At 46.7% G+C, this 27,807-nt stretch overlaps 1 protein-coding gene across 2 annotated transcripts; it reads left to right on the forward strand.

Moving 5' to 3' along the window:
- Nucleotides 1-42: 42 nt before the first annotated feature.
- Nucleotides 43-27,711, forward strand: BST1 (bone marrow stromal cell antigen 1). 2 transcript variants are annotated; one of them, XM_069594740.1, is made up of 10 exons: nt 43-563; nt 1,774-1,900; nt 5,046-5,181; nt 9,181-9,263; nt 13,379-13,455; nt 13,984-14,076; nt 15,416-15,502; nt 19,095-19,154; nt 20,146-20,231; nt 26,523-27,711. In XM_069594740.1, exons 1-9 carry the CDS (start codon nt 367-369, stop codon nt 20,192-20,194), a joined length of 909 nt encoding a protein of 302 aa, XP_069450841.1. In that variant the 5' UTR covers nt 43-366; the 3' UTR covers nt 20,195-20,231; nt 26,523-27,711. The 2 variants fall into 2 exon arrangements, with proteins under 2 accessions (XP_069450841.1, XP_069450840.1); XM_069594739.1 differs by lacking the exon at nt 20,146-20,231 and having other exon boundaries at nt 121-563.
- The last annotated feature ends 96 nt before the right edge of the window (nt 27,712-27,807 follow it).

The following is a 27,807-nucleotide window of genomic DNA, read 5'->3' on the forward strand; positions in this document are numbered from 1 at the left end:
TAGTAATAAGTAATAGAAAGCAAGCATCATTCACTTATTATTGGGCCATTGAGAAAGAGGGCGTCTTTGAAAGCTGTCGGTGTGAAACTTGGAAAAATCTTCCCTTAGGGGATTGAACTCGTCCTTCTCCAATCTGGCTTCTTCTTGGGAGCTCCCTCCCGGTGGACTCCGGCCAGGGTTAGCTGAGGGCAAGAGCCCTGCCCAGGGTGATGTCCCAACTCATCCCGGAGCTGAAGCAGAAAGAGGGGGACAGGAAGTGAGCGCGCGTGCCGATTGGGCGAAGAGCGCGGCGCGGGGCTGCTCGGGGAGAACCCGGCTGGGAGGGGAGGGGCGGGTCCCGGAGCAGAGTCGCCCGAAGTGCCCGCGATGGCTGGCTCGGGGCGCGCGCGCGGGGGGCGCCCGCGGCCGGCGCTCCTGCTGCTGCTGCTGCTGCATCTGCGGTGGCCCCAGGTCGCCGGCGCTGCGGGTGCGCGCTGGAGCGGGCCCGGTACCACCCCGCACCTGCAGACCATCTTCCTGGGCCGCTGCGCCGAGCAGATCGCACTGCAGAACCCGGAGCTGCGGTGAGCGTGGCAGGGGGCTAGGGAGCCGGAGGGGGAGGGAAGTGGGGGGAAAAGGGGAGGGGTGGGATGAAGGAGGAGGGGTGGGAAAAAGCGGGTGGGGTGGGACAAATAGGGAGGGGTGTGGGGATAAAGAGGGAGGAGGGTGGGGAATCTACTGGGTGCCTGAGTGCGCTGTAGGGGTCTGGAGGTGAATCGTGTGTGTGTGTGTGTGTGTGTGTGTGTGTGTGTGTGTGTGTGTGTGTGTGTAAGTGTGTAAAGATGAAGAGGAGGGTGTATGTGGGAGCTCGTGGATGCGGATGAGGCAGCGGTGTGTTTGGATGGCAACCAGCTTAAAATTTAAGCAGAATGCTCAGACCCAGGAACGTGGTCTCCAGCTGGATTTCCCGGAGCCCAGCTACTTTGAGAGTTCAAATTCCACATCTTCTCATTTAGAGGGCGTTTAAAAGTCTGAGTCTCTCTTGCCAGCACTGTGGTTCTTAGTCATTTTTGTTCCTTCTTGGGACGCACGTTTTCAGTTTTCACAAGGCCCCTTTTATGTGCCATTTGTTTTTATTGAGACGCATTTTAGGCAAATAAGAAAGAACAGAGAGTAACACGGGGAACACCCATGTTATTCACTGCCCAGCGTGAGAAATAACAAGGTAGGAAAGGCGTGGGAAGTGTTTTTGGAAAGCCAGGCGGGACTTAGGCGTTGCTGCGGGCTCTGGAGGTCATGCTTCCTGCCTTAGCGGGAGGTGGAAGCCCATTTCCACACGTGGTCCTCACTCCTGAGTTTACTAACGCGAGGTCCTGCCTGTCCGCCTGATCTCACCTGGCCTCCAGGCGCAAGATGGACCTGTGTCTAAGCGAAGGGGTACCTGAAGCCAGGAGCTCATGTGATTTATCGGGATCCTCTCCTAGTTCCCTGCATTCTCTGCCACCTCTGTGAGCCTGTTCTAAGTTCCACGAGATGTATGTGGCACCTCTGAAAGACACTTCCACTGTCAGCTTTCGAAATCCATCCCCAAAGTTATTTTTCTTCCTCCTCTGAATTGGGGTTAATGCATGAGTCATGGCAATTTCCTGTCTGTTTTGTATGCCCACGTCTGCAGTGCTGATATTTGACAAAATCGCTCATAAAAACACTTGGAGCGAGAAGAGGAAATGTATCACACTGGAATGTAGTCTTAAAAAAAAAAAAACCAACCCAAACAAACGTGCTTTTCTGCAGGGACAAGAACTGCACAGCCATCTGGGAAGCCTTTAAAGTGGTGCTGGATAAGGATCCCTGTTCTGTGCGCCCCTCGGATTATGACCTTTTTATTAACCTCTCCAGACACTCCATTCCCAGGGACAAGGTAACCCCTCCTTCAGACACTGCTCTGCTTCATCAAGCAGCCAACTCACAAGGAGTGCCAGTTGGCTGGTGGGAAGGTGGCTCTGTCTTCACTCATGCCCCTGGGTCTCCTGTCTGTCGTGGGCAGAAGGAGCGTTCTTAAGTCAAGAACTCAGTGCAGGAACCACTAGAACATCAGGGTGTGACCACACGTTTCCTACGGGACCACTGCACCTGGCCAGTTCTGAACAATCTCCATCCTGACCTACACCAGAGTGTTGAAGCTTGAGGACTTCAGAAAACCCTCCTCCCAATATCCTTACAGGAGACCAGTCCCTCCTCTCATCAGGCCTTAAGATGATGTCCATTCAGGACCAGTTTCTTTAAGAAACTGGACCAGTTTCAACACTGGACCGGTTTCTTTAAGAAACTGGCCAAGTGTACGCAAGTGGTTTACCTGTGTGCATCCTGTCTGCACTCTAGTCCCTAATAGAGTGAACGTAAATGAAAACATCCTTGTAAATTGCTTTAGAACAACACCTTGAGTTTAGAGAAAGCTAGATACCATTTTTGTTTCTCTGCCTTAAATTCTTTTTTTCTTAATGAAGGGCATATTTACTTTTGATATAAAATCTTAACTTGACTTTTTAAATTGTAAAGTCATGTAGCACTGATGTTTACAAATGAAAACATCTGACTGGTTTTGTGTTTTTTTTTTTTTTTAGATAAAGGCAGGTGAATGGAACTGGGAGGTTCAAACGTATAATAGGCTCAAAATGTGCTTTTTGAATATACGTTGCCATTTGAATCTTGCAGTTGCTCTGTCAGTGAGGAGAGGAGCTGTTGCTGGTTTCTCTTTTCTTTTGGCTGCGCTGTGCAGCATGAAGGATCTCAGTTCCCTGACTAGGAATCAAACCTGCAAGCCCTGCAATGGAAGTGCAGAGTTGTAGCCATTGGACTGCCAGGAAAGTGCCTGCATGCATGCGTGCTAAATCGCTTCGGTCGTGGCTGACTCTTTGTGACCCCATGGACTGTAGCCCACCAGCTTCCTCTGTCCATGGGATTCTCCAGGCAAGAATACTGGAGTGGGTTGCCATGCCCTTCTCTAGGGGAACTTCCTGACCCAGGGATGGAACCTGCATCTCTTAGGTGCATTGGCAGCTGGGTTCTTTACCACTAGCGCCACCTGGGAAGGCTCAGGGAAGTGCCTGGGAGCTGCTATATTTGTTCTCCTTTCTCATAGACTTTGACTGATAGACTCATAAACACTGAGCTACTCTTATGTAGCAGGCATTGTTCTCAGGGTTTCCGTTGCAATAGGGAACACAGTCTGCCCTTGGGTAGCATCCAGTCTAGACCAAGACCTTGGTTGGGATACTGAGGATATGATGGTGTGACGAGGGGAATGTTGTTATTTGTGTTATTAGTGTCTGAAAACACTGTAACTTTATGGGAGAAAACTATAAAATATAATCTAAAAGCAATGTGTTTTTGAGGCACCTTCAGTTCAGTTCAGTTCAGTTCAGTCGCTCAGTCGTGTCCGACTCTTTGCAACCCCATGAATCGCAGCACACCAGGCCTCCCTGTCCATCACCATCCCCTGGAGTTCACTCAGACTCACGTCCATCGAGTCTGTGATGCCATCCAGCCATCTCATCCTCTGTCGTCCCCTTCTCCTCCTGCCCCCAATCCCTCCCAGCATCAGAGTCTTTTCCAATGAGTCAACTCTTCACATGAGGTGGCCAAAGTACTGGAATTTCAGCTTCAGCATCAGTCCTTCCAAAGAAATCCCAGGGCTGATCTCCTTCAGAATGGACTGGTTGGATCTCCTTGCAGTCCAAGGGACTCTCAAGAGTCTCTCCAACACCACAGTTCAAAAGCCCTTTAGGAATCCATCTGTGATTGTATGTCATCTTCGTCACAGCTGTGAGAGAAGAGAAAGGGTTCATACTCCCCATTTTCCACGTGTGGAAACTGAGGCAAAGGGAGATGACTTGCTGTGTTCATGATCACACATTTAGGGCGTGACAGACCCAAGATTTGAACCCAGGTCCCTTGATTAAAAAAAAAAAATTCCATCATTTTTTAAGTACTAGAAAATGTAAGTATATGTGTGTGTGTGCTTAGTCACTAAGTCATGTCCAAATCTTTGTGACCCCGTGAACTGTAGCCCTCCAGGCTCCTCTGTCCATGGGATTTCCCAGGCAAGAATATTGGAGTGGGTTAACATTTCCTCCTACAGGGGAATCTTCCCGACCCAGGGACTGAGCTGTGTCTTTTGCATTAGCAGGCGGATTCTTTACCACTGGCCCACCAGGGAAGCCTATATATATGGATCTACCTATCTACTTTGTTTTTACTGCTGGGAAAATATTTTGTTGACATTTACATGTTACCCTTGCAATAAAGGGAAGAGAGCTGGTGTGTGTTAATCACTCAGCCACGTCCAGCTCTTTGTAACCCCATGGACTATAGCCCACCAAGCTCCTCTATCCGTGGGTTCTCCAGGAAAGAATACTAGAGTAGGTAGCCAATCCCTTCTCCAGGGGATCTTGCCGACCCAGGGATTGAACCCAGATCCCCTGTGTTGCCACCATCTGAGCCATCATCTAAGCCATCAGGAAATACCTATCTACTTTTTTTCACTGCTGGGAAAGTATTTCATTAGCATTTGTATGCTACCCTTGTAATAAAAAGGTTTACTGGTGGCTCAGATGGTAAAGAATCTGCCTGCAACCTGGAAGACCCAGATTTGATCCCTGGGTTGGGCTTCCCATGTGGCTCAGTTGGTAAAGTATTTGCCTGCAATGCGGGAGACCTGGGTTCAATTCCTGGGTCAGGAAGTTCCCCTGGAGAAGGAAATGGCAACCCACTCCAGTATTCTTGCCTAGAGAATCCCATGGACAGAGGAACCTGGCGGGCTACAGCCATGGGGTGGCAAAGAGTCAGACATGACTGAGCAACTAACACACACCTGCGGTAAAGAGGAGAGAGCTGGTAGCCCTCTCCAAGGGGCTCAGTGAAGACAAAGACAAGGTTTGCCTGTCATAAGGCAAGTCTCACTTGGATGAGAAATGATTGTCCTGACTTGTCTTGATGATGCTGTGCCTGAAGGAATCTCTTGTGATTTTATTTTATGTTTTCATTTTGTGTTGATTCTTCCTCAGTCCCTGTTCTGGGAAAACAACCACCTCCTTGTCACCAGCTATGCAGAGAACGGCCGCCGCCTTGTCCCACTCTGCAACGTTTTGTATGGCAGGGTCGGAGATTTCTTGAACTGGTGTCGACAGACAAATGCCTCAGGTAAGACTTCCGCATGTATCACAAGAAAAGTCAGTGTTCCTATCTACTATGAAGCTTCCCTGGTAGTTCAGCTGGTAAAGAAACTGCCTGTAATGCAGGAGACCCCGGTTCTATTCCTGGGTTGGGAAGATCTGCCGGAGAAGGGACAGGCTACCCACTCCAGTATTCTTGGGCTTCCCCAGTGGTTCAGCTGGTAAAGAATGCACCTGCTATGCGGGAGACCTGGGTTCGATCCCTGGGTTGGGCAGATCCCCTGGAGAAGGGAAAGGCTACCCACTCTAGTATTCTGGCCTGGAGAATTCCGTGGGCTGTATAATCCATGGGATTGCAAAGAGTTGGACACGACTGAGTGGCTTTCCGTGCATTTGCCATTTTTGTTAAATGCTTTCCTATGCATTTATCTCATCCGATTGCCCTCAAATCCTCCCAGGTAAAGTGGTCATAATAATAATAATTAATAACCATAATAGAGAGCATCCATCTTTGCTAGGTGCTGTTCTAAGCACTTTCATGTGCAGTATGTTCCCTACATACGAATGAGTTACATCTCAAGAGTGTGTTCGTAAGTCCAATAAGGCAAGCTAGGTACCCGACTAACACAGTCAGCTATATAGTACCGTACTGTGATAGGTTCATAATAGTTTGCACACAAACAATACATAAAAAACAAACACAAGAATAAAGAAAACACGTCTAACCTTATAGTACAGTACCTTGAAAAGTAGAGGACAGCTGGCATCCAGGGGCTGGCATCCAGCGAACAGGCAAGAAGAGTTACTGACTGGAAGAGAGAGAGGAAGTGAGAGATGGTAGAGCCGAAAGATCGTCAGCAATAGGAGACGGAGGGCAAGCTGTGATTTCACTCACACCCGTTGATGATGGTACAGCTTCGGGTTCCTTGCTGGAACCAGACGTACACTCAAACATCTTTGAAAGTTCGAGACTTGAAGCTCTATAGTAGGGGAGTTACTGTATCAACTCATTGAATCCCTGCAACGGCCCCATGGGACAGTCCTCTCCTGATTCCTATTCTGACAAATGAGGAAACTGATGCACAGCAAGGTTGAGACACTAGCTCAGGAGTGCACAACATGTTAGCAGCAAAGTTAGACCGTCTGACTTCAGTCCTGCGTGACTCTGTCTCACTATCCTCAGAGGGGTAAACTGAGGCTGAAGGCAGTTAAATAACTTGAGGAACTGGGACCAAGATTCACCCCCGCTTCCCACTGGTTCTGAAAGCACACCAAACACTAGCCAATATTTTGAAATTCAGATTGTCAACTGAAAAAGAAAATGCACAATGTTAGAGCTGCGCGTCAGTTTTATTTAGGGCAACATGAAGACTATAGTCTGGGAGACAGCATTTCAGATAGCTCTGAGAAAGTGCTCTAAAGAGGCAGTGGGGAAGGTCAGTGTTATGTATGATTTCAGTGAAGGGGGTGCATACAGTCAGGCACTCACTTTGGCAAAGACTGGCTGCTAATCACAAGGAGCAGACATCACCACGAAGGATTTTAGTGCTTTTCTAGGTACGAAGAGATGCAAGAATTGGGATTGTTAAAACCTTTTGAAAATATCTGACTATCCGAAGACCTGTTCTGCCAGTTTTTCCCAGAGCACAGAGTGCCTCATTCTTGATCTCCACCCTAAACTCTTTTCAAGTGGTGTTGAAGGGCAGCAACTGCAGTGGCTCAAGATTTAATCCTTGTAGAGGTGGATGTAAAGTGCCACCTTGAAGTTGGCAAAATCTCAATGAAAGTTAAAGTCACAGAAACTGACCTGATGGTAATGCAGACACTCCTCATTCATCAACTCCGCTGGCAACACAGTGGTCTCTGCCCTCAGGGAGCTTGTAGCCTTGGTGGTAGGTGGGGGAGGGGCATTTAGTCCAGAGGCTTGTACTCTGAGGCAGAAGGACTGGGTGCTCAGGAGTAAGCAGAGAGGGACACCAGCATGGATCAGAGACTCCAGAAGCTTCCCAGAGGCTCTTAGCTCTTAGTGAATCTTACACACCGAGCAGGACCAAGGCCAGCAAAGAAGTGGGTGCAGGGAGGTGGCCCTTTCGTGAAGACTGGAGATTCTTCCTCCTTGGGTATTGGAGTCATTTTAAAAGTTAACTTCAGTTCAGTTCAGTCACTCAGTCATGTCTGACTCTTTGTGACCCCATGGACTGCAGCACTCCAGTCCCCTCTTGTCCATCACCAGCTCCCAGAGCTTGCTCAAACTCATGTCCATCGAGTTGGTGATGCCATCCAACCATCTTATCCTCTGTTGTCCCCTTTTCCTCTCGCCTACAATCTTTCCCAGCACCAAGGTGTTTTCTAAGGAGTCAGTTCTTCACATCAGGTGGCCAAAGTATTGGAGCTTCAGCTTCAGCATCAGTCTTCCCAATGAATATTCGGGGTTAATTTCCTTTAGGATTGACTGGTGTGATCTCCATGCAGTCCAAGGGACTCTCAAGAGTCTTCTCCACCACCACAGTGTGAAAGCATCAATTCTTCGGCACTCAGCCTTCTTTGTGGTCTCTCATCCATATATGACTACTGGAAAAAGTATAGCTTTGACCAGACGGAAGAGAGGGACACTGTGGTATAACAGAAATGAATATTTGGTCTTGGTCCCCTGGTTTCTGGTAAGGCTCTTGAAAACCTTGGCGTTGAGGAGTGATAAGAGTGTCTTCTGTACAGCAATATGATGACTGGTGGTTGGGAGCCCCTAGGTAACTTTTGATGGGGGCTGCTGGCCAAAAACACAGAGGCATCATTAGAAAGCTGGAATTTTCAACCCCATCCTCTGTCCTCTGGGTAGGGGAGTGGGACTGGAGATTGAGTCAGTCACCAACAACTGACTCGATGATGCCTACATCATGAAGCCTCCATAAAAACCCCTCTCTGATGGGGTTCGGGAAACCTCCAAATTGGTGAGCAGCTTAAGATGCTGGTACACCCAGAGGGACCAAGGAATCATCATGCATTTCCCTTCAAGTTCATATGGTGCCCTGCTTGGTCCTCCCTGGAATGAATTGGCAATGAGCACTTTCTCCTTCTTCTTTTTTTTTTAATAGAGTAAATGGGAGACAAATCCCATTATATAGCTGCTGAATTTTGCCCTTAAAATTTTTAAACATGGTACATTTTACCTTTTTGTATATTTTAAATATTATAAAATTTTTGTTTTCTGGCTAAGGACTGTTATTGTCTGGGTCTGTTTTTCTTGTATTTACTTCCAAGACTTGTGCTAATTACAGAAGACATTTCTCCCAATAAAGCAAAAAATATATATATATATGTCATGCATATACATTTTAAATATTTATAATTTTAATATGTGTATAACATAATATTATATATAATTTTGGATATATATATCAATATATGTTGGAGTAGGAAATGGTAACTCACTCTAGTATTCTTGCCTGGAAAATTCCATGGACAAAGGAGCCTGGCAGGCTACGGTCCATGGGGTTGCAAAGAGTCAGACAGGACTGAGTGAGCACACACACAAACCAATATATGTATCACTGGCTAGAACTCCAGCAGAGAAATAACCCATCTGTTCAATTCTCCACCTTCTTCACATTTGTGTAGCAGAATGACGAATGTGTTCTTATCGGGGGTTGGATGCTCCTCACCAGGCTTCTTGTGGTCTAGGTAGACAGAGCTATGAATTTTAAGCCCATACACGTTCTGTAGAATGCGGCTCAATATATTTTGTTGGAGGGACTTCCCTGGTGGCCCAGTGGTTAAGATTTTACTTTCCAATGCAGGGGATGTGGTCTTGACCCCTTGTTGGGGAGGGCTCAAGATCCCATGTGCCTCTTGGCCATAAAGCCAAAACGTAAACCAGGAGCAATATTGTAACAAATTCATTAAAGATTTTTTTTAAAAATCCACTAAAATCTTTATATATATGGCTATAGTGGACCCAGCAAATATTTTCAATAAATCCCTTCCTGTTATAATTTCTGCAATGAAATGTGTCTGTCTGTTTTCCCTGTAGGACTCGACTACCAATCCTGTCCAACATCAGAAGATTGCGAAAACAACCCTGTGGATTCTTTCTGGAGAAGCGCATCCATTCAGGTAATCCTGGGGTGCACGGCTGGGCGGCATAGCAGGTGTGGGGCCTGTGAAGCGGGCGCCAGAGGGTTCAGAGGCATCACTGGGCCATCGCGTCAGGCCTTCATTTCCCTGTGTCTCACTTTCTGCCACGTTCTGATTCAGCCTCTTTGCTCCATAAAGGCGTGAGGATTTAAGAAGCTGAAATGCTTAATGCAGTGCCTGGCGCAGAGAAAATATTCTAAATGGTAGCTTCAGATGCGGATCTTAAACAGTCGTTATTGTTACTGTTGTGTCGCGGTGGTTGTTAGTATTGCAAATCAAAGTGGTATTGGTTGCGATGTGAAGTGGCATAATCCCTGCTTTATGGGGCACCTGAGACCTATATGTGGGGGTCAGAAGTGTCCAGAAGGCTGATATTCTTAGGGAAGGAGATGATAGGAGACCAGAGATAAACTGGAGGTGCAGAAAGTGAAATGAAGTCGCTCAGTTGTGTCTGATTCTTTGCAACCCCATGGACTGTAGCCTACTAGGCTCCTCCATCCATGGGATTTTTCCAGGCAAGAATACGGGAGTGGGTTGCCATTGCCTTCTCCAGCAGATCTTCCCAACCCATGGACTGAACCCTGGTCTCCCGCATTGTAGGCAGACGCTTTACCATCTGAGCCACGAGGGAAGTCCCATGGTCCCCTAAAGGCCAGTCTGTTTTTCGGAGAATATCATCAGCAGAATTGATAGTGATCAGTAGCTAGAAAACACCAGTGACTGCAGCTTACATTTCCTGTCACCAGCATTAGACCAAAGATTCCAAATAAGAAGGTGACATTTTTAGCTCAATGCCCGACAAAGAGCAGTTGACTGTTATCTGCATTGGCTAGGGCTCTGGCGATGTCCGGTCCTGCCACCGAACCCCTTTCAGGGTTATCTGTGTCCCTTTCTGTCTCATTTCCTGCCCTGGATCACCAGATGTCCACAGGAGCCACTGTTCATCCGGGCGAGGGACTCTTCGGTCAAATCTTCCGCTACAGGGGCAGTTTGGAACTAAGCGGAGGGTGGCTCCTGACAAAGGTGTTCTTATTCCTCTCTCTCCTGCCAGCTCTGGGGAGCCCTTGGTCTGTGCCTGCTCCCCACAGGTTCTGCCTGGAGTGCAGACTCCAGGGGGTAAGCTTCCCGAGCCCCTCATTGAGGAGTGGGGGGCTGTGTGTGGCCACACCATCACCTGAACGTGGGGTCCTGATGACCACGCAGGGGTGACGTCAGCATCGAATGCAGAGAGACCCATACGTTACCCAGTGGACCCACCCCGTTTCAAAGCGTGCTCCAAGTCACAAACGGAGTCTCGTAACCATGCTCACCCTTTATGACTGGAGAAGGAAATGGCAACCCACTCCAGTGTTCTTGCCTGGAGAGTCCCATGGACAGAGGCGCCTGGCGGGCTGCAGTCCTTGCAGTCACAAATAGTGGGACTCGACTGAGTGACTAACACAAACACACACACATTTTATGAACCCTCAGAATATGCTGGGTAGTCTGAATGTGAAGTGAGATGGTATAGTATTGATATACTGACGAGGAGAGGGTCTGAACCATGGCAGAGAAATATGCCGTAAATAGTATCATTTTAAATAATTTGATCATCACAGCAATCCTATGGGTAGGGACTTTTACTACCCTTGTTTTACAGATAGGAAAACGAGGCCAAGAATCTTAATCAGACTAATTACTGAGCTAATAAATGTAGCAACTGGACACCATGACTTCATACAGCCTCACTGTATCTGCATTCCTTTTTCTTTTTCTCTTTTGGCTGTGCCATGTGGCATTCAGGACCTTAGTTCCCCGACCAGGTATTGAACCTATGCCCCCTGCAATGGAAGAATGGCGTCTTAACCACTGGACCACCAAAAAAGTCCCGACATGCTTTGTTTTAATGAAAAAAATTTTTTATCACCAGTTTAATAGCTGCTCATGATAGAGAATGACAACTATAGAATGTATAAAGGAAAAAAACTAGTCATTCACATTCCTGCTACCTAAGAGCAAATCATTTAACACAGTGGTCATCAGACCTTGGCATTTGCAGATTTAACCTCGAATGTTCGCATGTTTGGAAGCAACCTGAGACAGGTGTGGTGGCATGGAGCAGAGTGTTGCAGCCGGTATTGGGTGGCCCGTCTCTCCTGGTGGCTCAGATGGTAAAGAATCCACCTGTGATGTGGGAGACCAGGGTTCTATCCCCGAGTCAGGAAGGTCCCCTGGAGAAGGAATTGGTGACCCACTCCAGTGTTCTTGCCTGGAGAATTCCATGGACAGAGGAGCCAGGCAGGCTACAGTCCATGGAATCACGGAGTTGACATGACTGAGCGACTAACACTTAAAACTTAACACTGCCAGAGAGCAAGCCCGGCCTTGCGTATCTCAGATCTGCATGACAGCCCTGCCCTGCTCCACCTTCAGTCTAGAAGAAGCATTTTATCAGGGAAATCATATGCTCCAGTAGTGTGCTGAGCAGCAGATTGGGGAATTTGTCTGGCCCTGTTTCTGCCTTAGGAATTTTGGGGGTTAACTAATTCCCACACTTCTGCTCATTCGTTTTTGTGTTTTTCTTTCTTTATTTGACTCCACTGAGTCTCAGTTGTGACAGGCAGGATATTTTCAAGTTGCAGCACACAGGAGCCAGGTCCCTGACCTGGGATGGAACCCTGGCCCCCTGCGCTGATAGCGCAAGAGGCTTAGCCACTGGACCACCAGCGAAGTCCCCGCCCATTCATTTGGAACACAGTTGAGCGCAGGCATGCTCTGTCCATCTCGTCTCACACTGTGCTCTGGATGTAAGCACTTCTTGGGCTCTGGCCAGTCTTTCGTAGGCCTTTACCAGTGGTTGAGTCGTGTTTCAGACGTGGGAGCACCACGATGGACTTACCCTCCCCTGGGGCTGACTGTTTAGATTGGTTACAAGCCCTGCTGCCGTAGAGCTCCCTGTGCACCAGGGGATCCTTCGTGATGCTTCCTGAGTATGTCTGGCTCATCGTCTGGGCGTGTGTTTCGCATTCATCCTGTCTCTTGGAGTTACTTCTGTGTGATTTGCACTGGCTAATAGGATGTGAGTGGGAGTGACTGCGTGACTTCTGGGTGTGTGTGTGCATGCACGCCAGGTCACTTTAGTCATGTCCGACTCTTTGCGACCCCATGGACTGTAGCCCGCCAGGCTCCTCTGTCCATGGGATTCTCCAGGCAAGGATACTGGAGTGGCTTGCCATTTCCTCCTCCAGGGGATCTTCCCGCCTCCAGGATCAAACATGAATCTTCTGTGGCTCCCACATTGCAGACAGGTTCTTTACCACTGAGCCACTGGGGAAGACGTGAAGAACTGGTCTGTGGCTTGCCGCTTTTTCTCTCTTTTCACTGATAAACTATGACTCTGCAGATGTGGAGACTTCATTAGCTCGGGTCCCAGAGCAGGAGCATATGCAGGAAAACCCAAACCCCACATCCGAAAACCAGTGATACACATGTAGCATGTGCGTGAAATAAGCCTTTCTTGTTTGAAGCCACTGGGATTTTTGAGACTGTGTGTAATGGCAGCAGCATAAGACAGCCTACACTGGTTGATACAGGGTTGGAATCTGATAGTGTTTTGCATGCTTTTGTTTTTTTAAAATAGTTCTTTATTTATGTTGGTTGTGCTGGGTCTTTGTTGCTGCTTGAAGGCGTTTTTCTCTAGTGGTGGTGTGGGAGTTCTCTTTGCAGTGACTTCTCTTCCTGCAGAGCCCAGGCTCTAGAGCACGGGCTCAGTAGTTGGGGCACACGGACTTAGTTGTTCGGTGGCCTGTGGGATCTTCCCAGACCAGGGATGGAACCCATGTGCCCTGAATGGGCAGGCAGATTCTTAACCACTGGACCAGCAAGGGAGTCCTGTATTCTTTTATGATGGTAGATGACAGGCATGAGGTTTGCACATTTCAAAGCAATTTGCTTTCCAAGATATGCCGATTTACATCCCTTCTAGCTCTATGGAATACCAGCCTTATCACATCCTTGTCAGTATTGAGGATTGTCAATTGAAAAAAAACGGTTGACTCTTTCATAGGTGAAAATGGTGTCTTGGCTAACTCACAATGCTTGTTTCTTTTTTGCAGTATGCAAGAGATAGTTCTGGGGTGATCAGTGTCATGCTGAATGGCTCGGAGCCAGCAGGAGCCTATCCTGTGAAAGGGTAACGATGCGAGCCCTAGCATATATGACAAAGATGCCAAGATGTCTTTTTAATAGTTTTGAATGGAGGCGTAAGAGGATCGTCCCCATATCCCAATCTAGTGCTTTTGTAAGTTCAGCTGGAGCAGAACCACTGAATGACCTGGACATCAGAGCCATGTCCATGCCTTTATACCACTAACAGCTGAATGCACAAATGCAATAAGTAACCTAAAAGTTAAAGCTGAAAAGTAACCCCCAAAGGGCTTCCCTGGCGGCTCCGTGGTAAAAATCCACCTGCCCATGAAGGAGACCCAGGTTTGATCCTTGAGTCAGGAAGATCCCCTGGAGAAGGAAATGACAAGCCACTCCAGTATTCTCACCTGGAGAATCCCATGGACAGAGGAGCCTGGTAGGCTACAGTGCATGAGGTCGCAGGACTTAGCAACAAAGTCACCACCAGTATTAAAAGTCATGTGTAAATCAGCTAACAATGATATGGGAACAGTGTCATATTGCTTTAGGACTTGACAAAACGTGTGTTTCTCAGTTTTTTTGCAGATTTTGAAATTCCTTACCTCCAGAAGGATAAAATCACACGGATTGAGATCTGGGTTATGCATGAAATCGGAGGACCCAAGGTGTAAGTTGCAGTGCTGCTGGTGATGCTCATGGTACAAACGTGCTTTTCTTGGATATGATGTGATCCAGTCTGATTTACATGTACGGTTCTGGGGAAGCCACTGTCTTCTCTGTTCATAGTGTGGTGGGCAGAGAAAGGCAAAGGCTTGACTTTCTGAAATGCCAAGAGTCAGTCCCGAGCCCAGAGAGAAAGCCTCCTTTATCCAGAGACTCCTCTCAGCCTTTCTGAGTGACCAGGGCAGCATCAGACAGGAGAGGGCCTCATGCATTCGTGTGGGGCAAAGCCAATTTTCTCTCTCTGTCATTGGAAGTCCAAAAACCTCACCAGGAGTTCTCAGAATTGACTCATGGACTACGTAATGAAGACATTCTTTTCACAGAACAACCAGCTTCATAACTGGGTCTCAGATAACTGGCTGAGAAAGCTTTTAAGATCCATACTTTTCTGAGAAACCACTAACTCAATGGTTGCATCAGCTCAGATATCAATGCAAGCTTGAAGTCATCCTTTTTTTTAAAATTTTTTATTTTGTATTGGGGTATATAGCCGATTACATGTAGTGATAGTTTCAGCTGAACAGCGAAGGGACTCAGCCATACATGTACATATATCCATGTAGTGTCAGTGGCACTGAAATGTAGGACTGAACCTTTAACAACAGGGGACTGCTTTTTATGAATTATGCTCAGACTGTATAAAGGAGCCCAAGCAGGAATTAAAAATAATGGCAGAGAGGTACATACGTGGACACACAAACATGGGCAAACGCAGACTAAACACGCATTGGGCAGCAGAATTGGGTTGTTATGTTCTCAGTCTCGTCGGAATAAATACGTTTAAAAAGTCGAAAGTGATGTACATCAACATGTTAGCAGAGGTTATCGCCAGCGATGTGAGATTTAGACTCCCCCGCCCTTTTTTTTTTTTTTTTTTGAGTTTTCTAACATTTTTTGATTTTGTATGTATTTTCTATTTCCATCTGAAGATCGACTTAATACGCTGTGGGTTGAATAAGGGGGCAGTCAGCTCGCTCGGAGCCCAAGCCCAGCCCAGCGCTGCATGTGCGGTGCGGCGGGGATGCGCCCTGTGGTCCACCGCGCATGCGCCAGCGCAGGCCTGGGCGTGGATGTGCGTGACTCGCAGGCTTCCGACAGGTTTAAGGTTCAGAGCGTCTCCACGTGGGAGCGGCGGCTCGGGCTCCCGCAACACCTCTGCGTTCAGAGAATCTGCCACGTATTTCTCCAGCGAGGAGTAGATCTCAGTAGCACGTGGCCAGTATAACTTTTCTTTAACACGGAAACAGCTTCTTTTATGTGGTATGTCTGTGTTTCTGTGTCAGGGAATCCTGTGGAGAAGGCAGCGTGAAGCTCCTGGAAGAGAGGCTGGACAAGATGGGTTTCCAGTACAGCTGTACCGATGACTACCCGTAGGTGGCGGATTGTAATCCGTTGTTCAGTCACTAAGTTGTGTCCGGCGCTTTGCAACCCTCCCTGTCCTTCACTGTCTCCTGGAGTTTGTTCAAATGCATGCTTATCGAGTCTGTGACACTATCTAACCCTCTCATCCTCTGCTGCGCCCTTCTCCTCCTGTCTTCCGTCTTTCCCAGCATCAGGGTCTTTTCCAAAGAGTCGGCTCTTCACATTAGGTGGCCAAAGTATTGGAGCTTCAGCTTCAGCAACAGTTATCCATGCTTATATTCAAAGAAGGAGCAGGGGGCTGTTGAAAAGGTTTTTCAGAGGTCAGCCCCAGAGTCCATGGAACTGTGCCTTCCTATTGTCACGGGATCTGGGAACTGGTAGTGCTTTCCAGCTAGAGTACCCCCTGACCCCCTCCTGCTACTGTCCACAGCCTTTTTTAAGGATGCTTAAAGGATGGACATTTGTCCTTTATCATTTGTAAATATCTGGTTTCCTCCTCACTGCCTACCTGCATGGGGAGTGACCTGCACATGGGGACTGTGACCCTTGCTTCTCTGGATGCCACACTACCCGTGATTTGTATTAAGGGGAGTTTGAGATACTTACAGAGAGATGCTTGGTGGCTGTGGACCAACTGGAAAGTCATCATAGCCACCATTTATCACGGACTTCATGGGCCAGGTACTTTATATGCATGTAGTCAGAGATCATTTCAGGGTGCTCCTGATTCTTGGAAATGTAAGTTTGGCTCAAATTCTGGGATGATTGAAAGCCCTCCCCTGGCCTGGGAATTCCTCACCTATCGCTTCCGGCTTCTCTATGTGCCTGTTATGTGTCGGCTCCTGAGTTTACAGGCCTGTTTGTTTCCCCGGGGGCTGGAGCCCAACACCTTGGTGACTTAGGGGCTTTCCTGAAGGTTTGTGAGTGCGGCAGGGAGCATGTCACACATGCAGCCTTTACCAGCGCCAGAGACTGTCCAGCTGGCCCTGCCGCCCTCTGGCCTTCTCAAAAGGCACCTGGTGACCCTCCCACCTGAGCAGAGCCCCCAGAAGTGTGGGTCACCCCTTCCTCAGGCCTCCCCCCAGCAGAACAGGCCTGTTCTTCCCCCACAGCTTGAAGCTGGACTGTTTTCCTTGGCTGTTATTGCTAACGCTCTCAGAAGACTCTGAAGTCAGGTGTTGTCGTTACCCTGTTTTGAATACAAAGTAAAGCACATCCTCTTGTTTTGGAAATATAATCTGTGTTCAGGAAAATGCAGAAACCGTAAGGATCCAGTTGGATGAATTTTCCCCTGGTCACTGAACACGTGTACCGGGATTAAGAGGCAGAGCGTCACCAGCACCCCGGTCTCTCCTTGGTCTCCCTTCAGGCTCCCCATCCGCCTGTAGTAGGAAGCACTCTCTGTACTTGTAAGACCATAGATTCATTTTGTCTGTTTTATATAAATATCCCCTTTTCATGAATGGGTAAATGAAAGGTCAGAGGTTAAGCGAGTTTCCCAAAGTCACCACTCGGCGACACAGCTGAGTTTTGAACCCATCACTGTGTGACCCTGAAGCTTCCCCTTTTTCTTTCTGCTCTAAGATTCTTCCTTTCTTACAGCATCAGGTTTTTGTAAATTAAATAAATGGCAATTCTGATTCTAAAAGAGCTCAGGGATAGCAAAAAAAAAAAAAAAGGCTAAATATTCCGCAGTTATGACCACTTTGCTTTGGCCCAGGGACTTCTCTGAGGAGGCTGTCTTTTTACAAGTCATCAGGTCAAGTGGGGCCCAGGGTTGCCTTCCTGACTCACAGCTGTGAGCCTCGAGGACTCAGCCTGCTTTTCCTGAGTCATGTTGCCCCACCTAAGCTGGCCCCAGGCTGTGCCCTTGCATGCCTGGCTCAGCCCCCAGCTCCTATTTCTGTACCACCTGTGGGCTCTTGTGTTCAGATGGGATTTTATTTCTCCTGGGCGCCCAGAGGAGATAACAATAGGCTTAACACAGGATGAGCAACCAGGGTCAACAGATCAGACTCAAGCCCAGATGTAAGTGAGAATCCCCTGCCTGTCAAATTTCAGGTGACACTGATCTCTGTGCCACGGCGGTCGAACTTTCTCCCCAAGTCCTGCAGATCGTGGCAAGGTCCTTGTTCAAAGCCTCTCTTGCCTCCTGTTTTCTGCTTTGTGATGTATTGACCCACACTCTGTGAAACTCAATGCGTGTTGGTGGGGGAAGGGGGGAGGCGTGAAAGCAATACCAAGCTACTTTTAAAAATTTAATATTATTTTTTGGCTGTGCTGGGTCTTTGTTGCTGTGAGGCGGCTTTCCCTTGTTGCAGCCAGCAGGGGATTCCTCTCTAGCTGCGGTGCTGGGGCTTCCCTTGTGGTCAAACACGGGCTCCAGAGCTTAAGCTCAGCAGCTGGGGTGCTCCGGCTGAGTTGCCCTGCACCGTGTCGAATCTTCCGAGACCAGGGATTAAACCTGTGTCCTCTGCATTGGCAGGCAGATTTGCAACCAATGGCCCGCCAGGGAAATCCAATAACACTACTCTTGTTAATAAAAAAGAATGTATCTGAACGGTGTCCACTGAGTAGAGAGTCCTGGGGAGGGGTCACGTAGCATGCCATAGACAGGATGCTTTCCTGTTCTTCCCAAGTCCCCTCCAGCCACCCTCTGGCTGACTGACATCCTCTCTTGGCCTGCCTCTCACTGCTACCAGGCTCCTGTCTTTCCCTTCCCTCCGGACTGTCCTGGAACTTTCCCTTCCTTCCAGACTGTCCTGGAACCCGCATCTTCTCGCCTTACCATGCAAGCAGTTAGCTTTCTTCCCTGAAGCCCAGGCACCAGCCATCACCCACGTGCTTCAAGTCCAACCTTCTGCCCAAAGTTCTTATCAACAGATTTTCCAAGCAAAGTTGTACGTCTTTACAGAAGTGGTTCCGTGCCCAGGCTTTGGAGGGGAGGTTCAAAGTCAGCTCCGCAGCTCGCTACTGTGAGAACTTGGCCAGGTTCCTCTGGACAGCTTTCTCAGCTGTAGATTGCAGATAATAATTTGTTGTTTTTGTTCAGCTGCTCAGTCATGTTCGACTCTTTGTGACCGCATGGACTGCAGCTTGCCAGGCTTCCCTGTCCTTCACCATCTCCTGGAGTTTGCTCAAATTCATATCCCCTGAGTCCCTGATGCTATCTAACTATCTCATCCTCCGCTACCCTCTTCTCCTGCCCTCAATCTTTCCCAGCATCAGGGTCTTTTCCAATGACTTGGCTCTTCGCATAAGGGGGCCAAAGTATTGGAGCTTCAGCTTCAGCGTCGATCCTTCCAGTGAATACTCAGGGTTGTTTTCCTATAGGATTGACTGTTTTGATCTCCTTAGTGCTTGCTTTGTTCAGTTGTTGTAAGGAGGGAATGACATCATCTATGTAAAATATTTAATATAGAATCAGATTTTCTGGTACATAGTAAGTGCTCAACAAATGACAGCTAATATTTTTGAAAAGAAACTGTGTCCTTCAAGGTCAGAGACTTTGTATATCCAGTACCTTGCAGGTTCCCCGTAAACGTATGATGAATCATACGTTTGAATCATCCTTAAGTATTACTTCTTTTCATTTTGCAGACCAGTGAAGCTCTTAAAGTGTGTGGAACACAGCACTCATCCTGACTGTGCCTTAAGTTCGTAAGTAAATGTTTAACTTAACTTCCTTGATTCCTGAGGATAGCCAGTCCTTACTATTTACAGGACGCTGGGGGTCACAGTGTCATTTATGCCCACCCCCTGAGATGCCCGGCTGCAGAGTAACATTGGTACTTGTGCACTGCCCTGCTCTCCATCTCTGCGCTGCTGGGTCAGTGCAGGTTTGTTGAGCATCCATGCAGCTGAGCTGACCCCCGCGTGTGCCATGGGAGCAAGGCCACTCCGGCTGCACCAGCTGCAGCACAAAGGCTGGACCTGGGGTGGCAGGACCACATCTTAAAATTTACTTCTGTGGACCTCAGAAATGAAAGCTATTTTACCAGCAAAAGTGGGCTTATTTTGGGGGACCTCCCTGGTGGTTCAGTGGTTCAGACTTTGCCTTCCAATGCAGAAAGTGTGGGTTCGATCCTTGGCTGGGGAGTTAAGACCCCCCCCTGTCTCGTGGCTTAAAAACCAAAATGTGCAACCGAAACAATATTATAAGAAATTCAATAAAGACTTGAAAAATGGTCCACACCAAAAAAACCGTGTTTTTTTTTTTGTTTTGTTTTGTTTTTAAAGAAAGTGAGTTTATTTGGGACCAGTAGAGGAATCGCAGTTTGGGACAAGCAAGCTATAGCAAAAACCACAGGCAATACTGGAGTGGTAGCCTTTCTCTTCTCCAGGGGATCTTCTCAACCCAGGGATTGAACCCAGGTCTCCCGCACTGCAGGCAGATTCTTTACCAGCTGAGCCGCAGGGGAGGCCCAGCGAGTGAAGGAAAGGGGTATTATTTTATAGAGAGAAGGAGGAAGTTGGGAAGGGATGTTTTGAATGAGAGTCCATCAGAGAAAAGTGAGAGCTCAAGGTGATGAAAGTTTCTCTTCGGTTGAGTTGCTGGAGTAGTCAGCTCCTTACAGAAGATGGTGTGGACATCTTTCCTGCTGTGGCCTCTAACTGACCATTTGTTCCTGTTGGTGGTTCTTCTTTTGAGGTCTGTAATGGACAATTCTTCTTTAATTGATGTGCCTGGCCCTGCCTAAGAGCGCCCCCTTCTGGCCTCCTGACTCCATTTTCGGGGTGAGGTTTCTCTTGACGAAGTTTCACATTTCTTAATTCTGATATATTTTTAAATCATATTAAACTTTTGAAACGATAATGCATGTGCATAGGATGAAATCCAAAGTTACGAAAGGGCAGAAAAAGTGAGAAAGTTTTCTTCCTCTGTTTCTAATTACTCAGTTTCTCTCTGTGTGCGTGTGTGCTCAGTTGGGTCCGATTCTTTGCTACCCCATGTAGCCCGCCAGGCGCCTCTGTCCATGGGATTTCCCAGGCAAAAATACTGGAGTGGGTTGCCATGTTCTTCTCCAGGGGATCTTCCCGACCCAGGGATCGAACCTACATTGCTTGTATCTCTTGCATTGGCAGCCGGACCGCTGCACCACCTGGGAAGCCCAATTTCCTTACCCAGAGGCAACTACTGTTTCTAGTTTCTTTTGTGCCCTTCTAGAATATTCTGTGTTTGTTAGAACACACATGTTTCTCTTTTCCATTCCATATACATAAGAGTAGACACAGGACTCTGCAGCTTGCTTTCTTCGCATAATGGTGTCTCAGTGTCACTCCCCTGCCTGTGGTATTCTGTCGTATGCGTATGTCATCATATCTCATGATTCTTTTCTTTTTAACTTGGGAGATACTCTCTGTTTTTTCTACAACTTTTAATTTTGTACTGGAGTATAGTCTATTAAGAATGCTGTGGTAGTTTCAGGGGGGCAGCAAAGGGACGCAGCCACACCGATGCGCGTATCCATTCTCCCCCAAGGCCCCCTCCCATCCCAGCTGCCACGTAACACTGAGCAGAGTTCCATGTGCTGTTCAGTAGGTCCTTGTTGGTTCCACTTTAAATGTAGCAGTGGCACACATCACGCAGGATTGGTGAGGGTATGAGGAGGCAGACATATTTGTGTTACTGACATAAGGCCTTGCTGTGTCAGGCAGGGTTTGGAGGAGAAAATCAGATTTCTCATCTTGGCCCCAGTTTACTGTTCAAAATGTATTCCCCTACTCCACCCTGGCCCTAGGTCGCAAAAGTAGGAGAGCAAATTTCACTTGCTTAGAGTAGGGGAGAAAAGGACTTTTCATCTGAAGAAATTCAGAATCTAATGAGCAGTTGTTGATATAAAGCCAACTTATATTACTTTTGGGTTAAGTTTAGTAACAGTCTGTATTTTTTTTGATATTTAACTTATTTATAACATTTTAGGGGATTTAGCATATACGAATAGCTCTTGGAACAGCCACTTTTAAATAACTGATTTTAGACTTAGAGTTTTTAGTTGAAAGTCATTAGAGATTTTTACTTTTTTGAATCAGTCGTTGGTGCTGTTCAGTTGCCAAGCTGTCTCTGACTTTGTGTGACCCCATGGACTGCAGCATGCCGGGCTCCCCTGTTCTTTAAATCATACTGAAATGTTTAAGAGAATTAAGATTAACTGTTATACATTTATTAAATTTACTAGCATCAAGTATTTGAGAAGATTTTGCTCACTTGAAGTCACTTAACAATATTTTATAAAGAAAATGTAATATTTTAAAATGAAAGTTTAAAAGACTCTAACCTAAAATGTTCTGGGAATTAGAATAATTTTGAAGTCCCCTTAGAAGTTATTATCAGAGCTCATTCGGCTTTTAAACTAGAACAAGACTATTCATAAATGAAATAGAAAAAGTGTATGGGGAAGTCAAGATCTTGAATTTATTAATGTAATAGCTAGAATTAATTTTTAAAACCAAAGTAACTGCAAGTTCTGTGTGTCTCCCTCTGCATAAATGCCGTCCTCAAGCACAACCCCACACTGGCCTGAAAAGCTTCAGCTAACACGTGTCAAGTCAGCGCAGAGAACGTGGACCCAAACATCTAAAGTGAAAGAAAACAAAAGTATATTTCTGTTTGTGCATGATATTGAATGTAAATGGCAGAAATGAATCTGAGACGATAAACTCCCAGTCGCTGACAGTGATTACAGCTAGGGAAGGGAGTGAGAACTGGGAAAGGTGAAGGGAGACCCGCTATTCCTGTGCTCAGCTCTGTATTATTTTATTTTCTTAGAAAGTAAAAATAAGTTTATCTCTGTCTTAATGGGTTAATTATTTAAAAGCAGAAACTAATCAGTATTGAGAAACCTATATGCAGGTCAGGAAGCAACAGTTAGAAGTGGACATGGAACAACAGACTGATTCCAAATAGGAAAAGGAGTACGTCGAGGCTGTATATTGTCACCCTGCTTATTTAACTTCTATGCAGAGGACGTCATGAGAAACGCTGGGCTGGAAGAAACACAAGCTGGAATCAAGATTGCCGGGAGAAATATCAATAACCTCAGATATGCAGATGACACCACCCTTATGGCAGAAAGTGAAGAGGAACTCAAAAGCCTCTAGATGAAAGTGAAAGTGGAGAGTGAAACAGTTGGCTTAAAGCTCAACATTCAGAAAACGAAGATCCTGGCATCTGGTCCCATCACTTCATGGGAAATAGATGGGGAAACAGTGGAAACAGTGGCTGACGTTATTTTGGGGGGCTCCAAAATCACTGCAGATGGTGACTGCAGTCATGAAATTAAAAGACGCTTACGCCTTGGAAGGAAAGTAATGACCAAACTAGATAGCATATTCAAAAAGCAGAGACATTCCTTTGCCAACAAAGGTCCGTCTAGTCAAGGCTATGGTTTTTCCTGTGGTCGTGTATGGATGTGAGAGTTGGACTGTGAAGAAAGCTGAGCGCCAAAGAATTGATGCTTTTGAACTGTGGTGTTGGAGAAGATGCTTGAGAGTCCCTTGGACTGCAAGGAGATCCAACCAGTCCATTCTGAAGGAGATCGGCCCTGGGATTTCTTTGGAAGGAATGATGCTAAAGCTGAAAGTCCAGTACTTTGGCCACCTCATGCGAAGAGTTGACTCATTGGAAAAGACTCTGATGCTGGGAGGGACTGGGGGCAGGAGGAAAAGGGATGAGATAGCTGGATGGCATCACGGACTCGATGGACGTGAGTGTGAGTGAACTCCGAGAGATGGTGATGGACAGGGAGGCCTGGCGTCCTGCGATTCATGGGGTCGCAAAGAGTCAACATGACTGAGCGACTGAACTGAACTGAACTGAATCAAAAGTCTAGAAGAGGAACTGAATCAGATGTGCAGTTATAGAAAATGTCCAGCAGGCGGAGCCATAGTACAACTTTGTGGACTGCTGGAGATTGCTTTAGCGAGAAAGGGGTGATAGCACTCAGGTGCAGTAAGCAACCATAAGCCACTCACCCTAAGAGCTGAGTCATTGGAAAAGACTTTGATGCTGGGAGGGATTGAGGGCAGGAGGAGAAGGGGATGACAGAGGATGAGATGGGTGGATGGCATCACCGACTCGATGGACGTGAGTCTGAGTGAACTCCAAGAGATGGTGATGAACGGGGAGGCCTGGTGTGCTGCGATTCATGGGGTCGCAGAGAGTCGGACATGACTGAGCGGCTGAACTGAACTGAACTGAATCAATTTTGAATGAATGAAGTCTAGGCTACCCACTCCAGTGTTCTTGCCTGGAGAATCCCAGGGATGGGAGAGCTTGGTGGGCTGCCATCTATGGGGTCGCCCAGAGTCGGACATGACTGAAGCGATGCTGCAGCAGCAGCAGCAGCAGCAGCAGCAGCAGCAGCAGCAGCAGCGGAACTGAATCAGATGTGCAGTTATAGAAAATGTCCAGCAGGGGGAGCCATAGTACAACTTTGTGGACTGCTGGAGATTGCTTAAGCAAAAAAGGGGTGATCAGCACTCAGGTGCAGTAAGCAACCATAAGCCACTCATGCGAAGAGTTGACTCATTGGAAAAGACTCATGCTGGAAGGGATTGAGGGCAGGAGGATACCGGGGTCCAGCCCCGGTGGATCCAGGGAATTCGAAGGGTGGACGGCGTTGGCGTGGAAAGACTTGTTTATTGATTGATATAAGATTAGATTAAGAAACTATAGAGTAGTAGGAAGATTAAGTGGAGGAAGAGGGCTGAATAGCTTGGTTTACGCGGAAGACCAATAAAATTCCAGACAAGGAATTTGCACCATCTATGTTGGGCCACCGGCGCCTGCTTGAATATCTAAGGGTGCCTCGCCTTAGGCTCCCTTTCGCGCGGGTCTTAACAGCCAGGGCAAGTAAGTAGACCTGGCGAGCCTCTGCGCCCCAGGTGGAGATTCAGCCTGAAATTAAAGTAAAGAGCAGAGAGAGGGAAAGGGAGAGAAGAAGAGAGACAGAGACACGGGGGGAGCCAGATTCCCAAGAAACCAGGCCGAGAGACTAGTTCGAGAAACTGGTCCGAGAAGCTGGCCCGAGAAGCTGGTCCCATCCTTTATTGTTCAGAAGGCCTTTTATACTTTTGATAAAACAGGGAGATCAATGGGTAACACAAAATTATGTAGCGTTCGCAACCCAGATTCTTTCCGTATATCATTTTGTATACAAAAGGTCTCAGGTGATTTACATTATCTTCTGGCCAAGAGGCTTGTTAACACTTTTTGGCTCTCTTCCTTAATGAATGTTATTTTTGTTTCCCCTGAAGTGTTTTTCTTTAATCTACATCTCCTTAAAGCATTAAAGTTACATCTCTATAGAACAAAGGCGCAATGAGTTATAACAAAGAAGGTACTTAACTCAAAGATCTAATGTTGCTAATACCAGGTCTACTACTAGTTTTTCTATATACCAACTATATCTAAAAATAAAGGATATGAAAATTTAGCAGCAAGCATTGACTCAACAAATGAAACTTTTAATCAGTCCTATTCTAAAGATTTTGACACCTTGGAAGCTCCTACATTCCTAGGATGTTTTAAGCTTCCTGTGCCTCTTGCGGTCAGGAGGCCTCAAACAATCACATGCGCAGCTGTAAGAGTCCTGCAGGCAGGCTAGAAAGCCATCAGAGGGTTTTTTGGATTGAAACACTCTTTCAAATGCAGAAGACTAAAGCCCTGAATTGACTTGTTCCAGAAAATGTCAGAAGAGTGGAAAAGCAGAGCGCAAAAGCCGGCAGATTTTTGTTGGGGTACATGCTTAGGAATTTCCAGAGGGGTCCCTGAAGTCTGAGCACGCCTTGCGTATGTCAGCTTCCTTCCTCATGACCTTGTCACGGGCGGGATTCCTCACACTGGCTCCCGGCAGGAGGAGAAGGGGACGACCGAGGATGAGATGCCTAGATGGCATCACGGACTCGATAGACGCAAATCTGAGTGAACTCCGGGAGTTGGTGATAGACAGGGAGGCCTGGCGTGCTGCGATTCATGGGGTTGAAAAGAATCGGACATGACTGAGTGATTGAACTGAACTGAGAGAGCCAGGGAATAAAGACATCAGGGTGTTTCCTAATTTTAAAAACGTTTTCTTTGACCGCTTTCAAAGAATTCATTACTTCTGTTTTTAAAAATCTGGAGGTCAGCTCCTAATCGCTATGGCCATAGTCCCTATTTTGGCCAGAGCCTCTCTCAATATCTTTATGTCATAACTGGTTTTTCATCACCAGTTAAACTCTAATGGTGTAATATCCATCAGTAGATACTGCTGAATTTGGGTAACTTTATGGTACAAACATACACTCAGAATTCATCCAGGAGAAAGGATGAGTACTTCCATATGTACCAGTATGGAAGCAGGTCTAAGATGTCCTGTTGGGTGAAGAAACAAATTGTGGATTCCATCTGTGCTTAGATGAAAGGATGTGTTAATTTCTTTGCGTGCACGTGGAAGTGTCCTGAGAGGACAGCTCAAACTATCAAGAATTATCTCTATGCAGAGTGGGAATAGGGAGGCCTGGGTAGGGACGATCCCCTGGAGGAGGAAATGGCAACCCACTCCAGGATTCTTGCCTGGAGAATCCCATGGACAGAGGAGCCTGGTGGGCCCCAGCCCATGGGGTCGCAAAGAGTCGGACACGACTTAGGGACTGAACAACGAAGAAGCGTTTACTTTTCACTTTGTAACTTTCTGCGCTGCTTCTTTATTCTGAATTGACTTATTAATTTTGGCTATGCTGGGTCTTCGTCACTGTGCGTGGGCTTTCCCTAGTTGTGGTGAGTGGGGTTACTCCCTAGATGCCATGCTCAGGCTTCAGTAGCTCACGCTCACAGTCTTAGCTGCCCCGCGCACGTGGGGTCTTCCCGGATCAGGGATCCAACCTGTGTCCCCTGCGTTGGCAGGCGGATTCTTAACCACTGGACCACCAGGGAAGTCCCTTTCTGTACTATTTAGATTTTCCTGCAGTGTGCCTGTATTTTTCGAAAGTAGGTGCCATGCCTCAATACTGACTGTTTTTTCCTGTTTCCTTTTAAATTTGCAGGGCAGCAGCGTCTACTCAGAGGGCAGCCTTTTATGCAGTACAAGGTGCCTGCTTTATCTTTCCTCTCTTAGCAGCTTTCGCTTCAGTTGCTCAGATGTAACTAGAAACTCAGTTATGCTGCCTAAGTGGCCCACAGACCTGAAACCTGCCCTTGCCCAGTCATCCTTGTCTGTATACACCAAGTGGTTCCATTGTCTAAAGAAGCTTCCTGCTGGCTGAACACTGTTCTGAAATGGATTGTGAGTGATATACATGCTCAGGATTTCAGAAATTAATCTAGTTCTATTTAGCTGGTTAAAAACAACTTCATTAGAGCAAAGTTAGTTATTATTTTCTTATTTTCATAATACAATGCATTGAGACACAGACTGTCTTATACAAGCAAACATTTTAAGAAAATTTTAGTACAACTGTGTATATATTTTCATATATTCCTATGCCACCAGCAGAGCATACTGCCTGTTTGTTGACAGCTTCAAATATATGTATACTGTACAAGTATATTCAAAGGTGTTTGGTAGGCAAAAAGTTATGTATGAAGATGTCCATTTAATGGTTATTTATAATGAGGAGGAACTAAAAATTCTAATAATAGGGAACTCTTTGCATATGGTTCAGTATATCTGTAGGATGGGATATCATTCAGATAGGAAAAGTCATGCTTATCAGTCCAACTGTCCTTCAGCCAGTGAATGGAGGAGCTAACTTTGGTACATCTATACAGCGGAATACTATAGCAGTAAGAAGTAACCAGCTATGGATAAATGAAGCAGTGTGAGTGAGTCTCAGTTGCATTGTGCCAAGTGAAAGAAGCCAGACCGAAAGGCTAGGTACTATATAATTTTATTTACAGGACATTCTGAAAAAAAGCAAAATTATAGGAATGGAGTACTTTTCAGCGTTAAGACTGGAGAGGGCACTAACTAAAAAGGAGCCCGTAGGGGCTCTAGTAGGGGTGAGGGATTGTTCTGGATCATGACTGTGGTGATGATAACAGGAGTCTCTGTGTTTGTCAACTCTCCTTCCAATTTTTTCAGAATTGCATGCAAAGGAGTCATTTCATTGTATGTAAATCATTTTCGGAGAACATTTCATGCCATATAAAAATGTCAGTGATACGTGTAGGATGTAGAACATAAAACTGTTTCTCATGTGATCCACTTGTCAAATAAAATACCAGTGTAATGCATCAGTGTGTGTGTATTACCTGGACATGCTCAAATGAACGAATCAGACCAATCAGTCCTGAATATTCGCTAGAAGGACTGATGCAGAAGCGGAAGCT

The sequence above is a fragment of the Ovis canadensis genome, chromosome 6 (genome assembly GCF_042477335.2).
Source record: "Ovis canadensis isolate MfBH-ARS-UI-01 breed Bighorn chromosome 6, ARS-UI_OviCan_v2, whole genome shotgun sequence".
Classification (NCBI taxonomy): domain Eukaryota; kingdom Metazoa; phylum Chordata; class Mammalia; order Artiodactyla; family Bovidae; genus Ovis; species Ovis canadensis.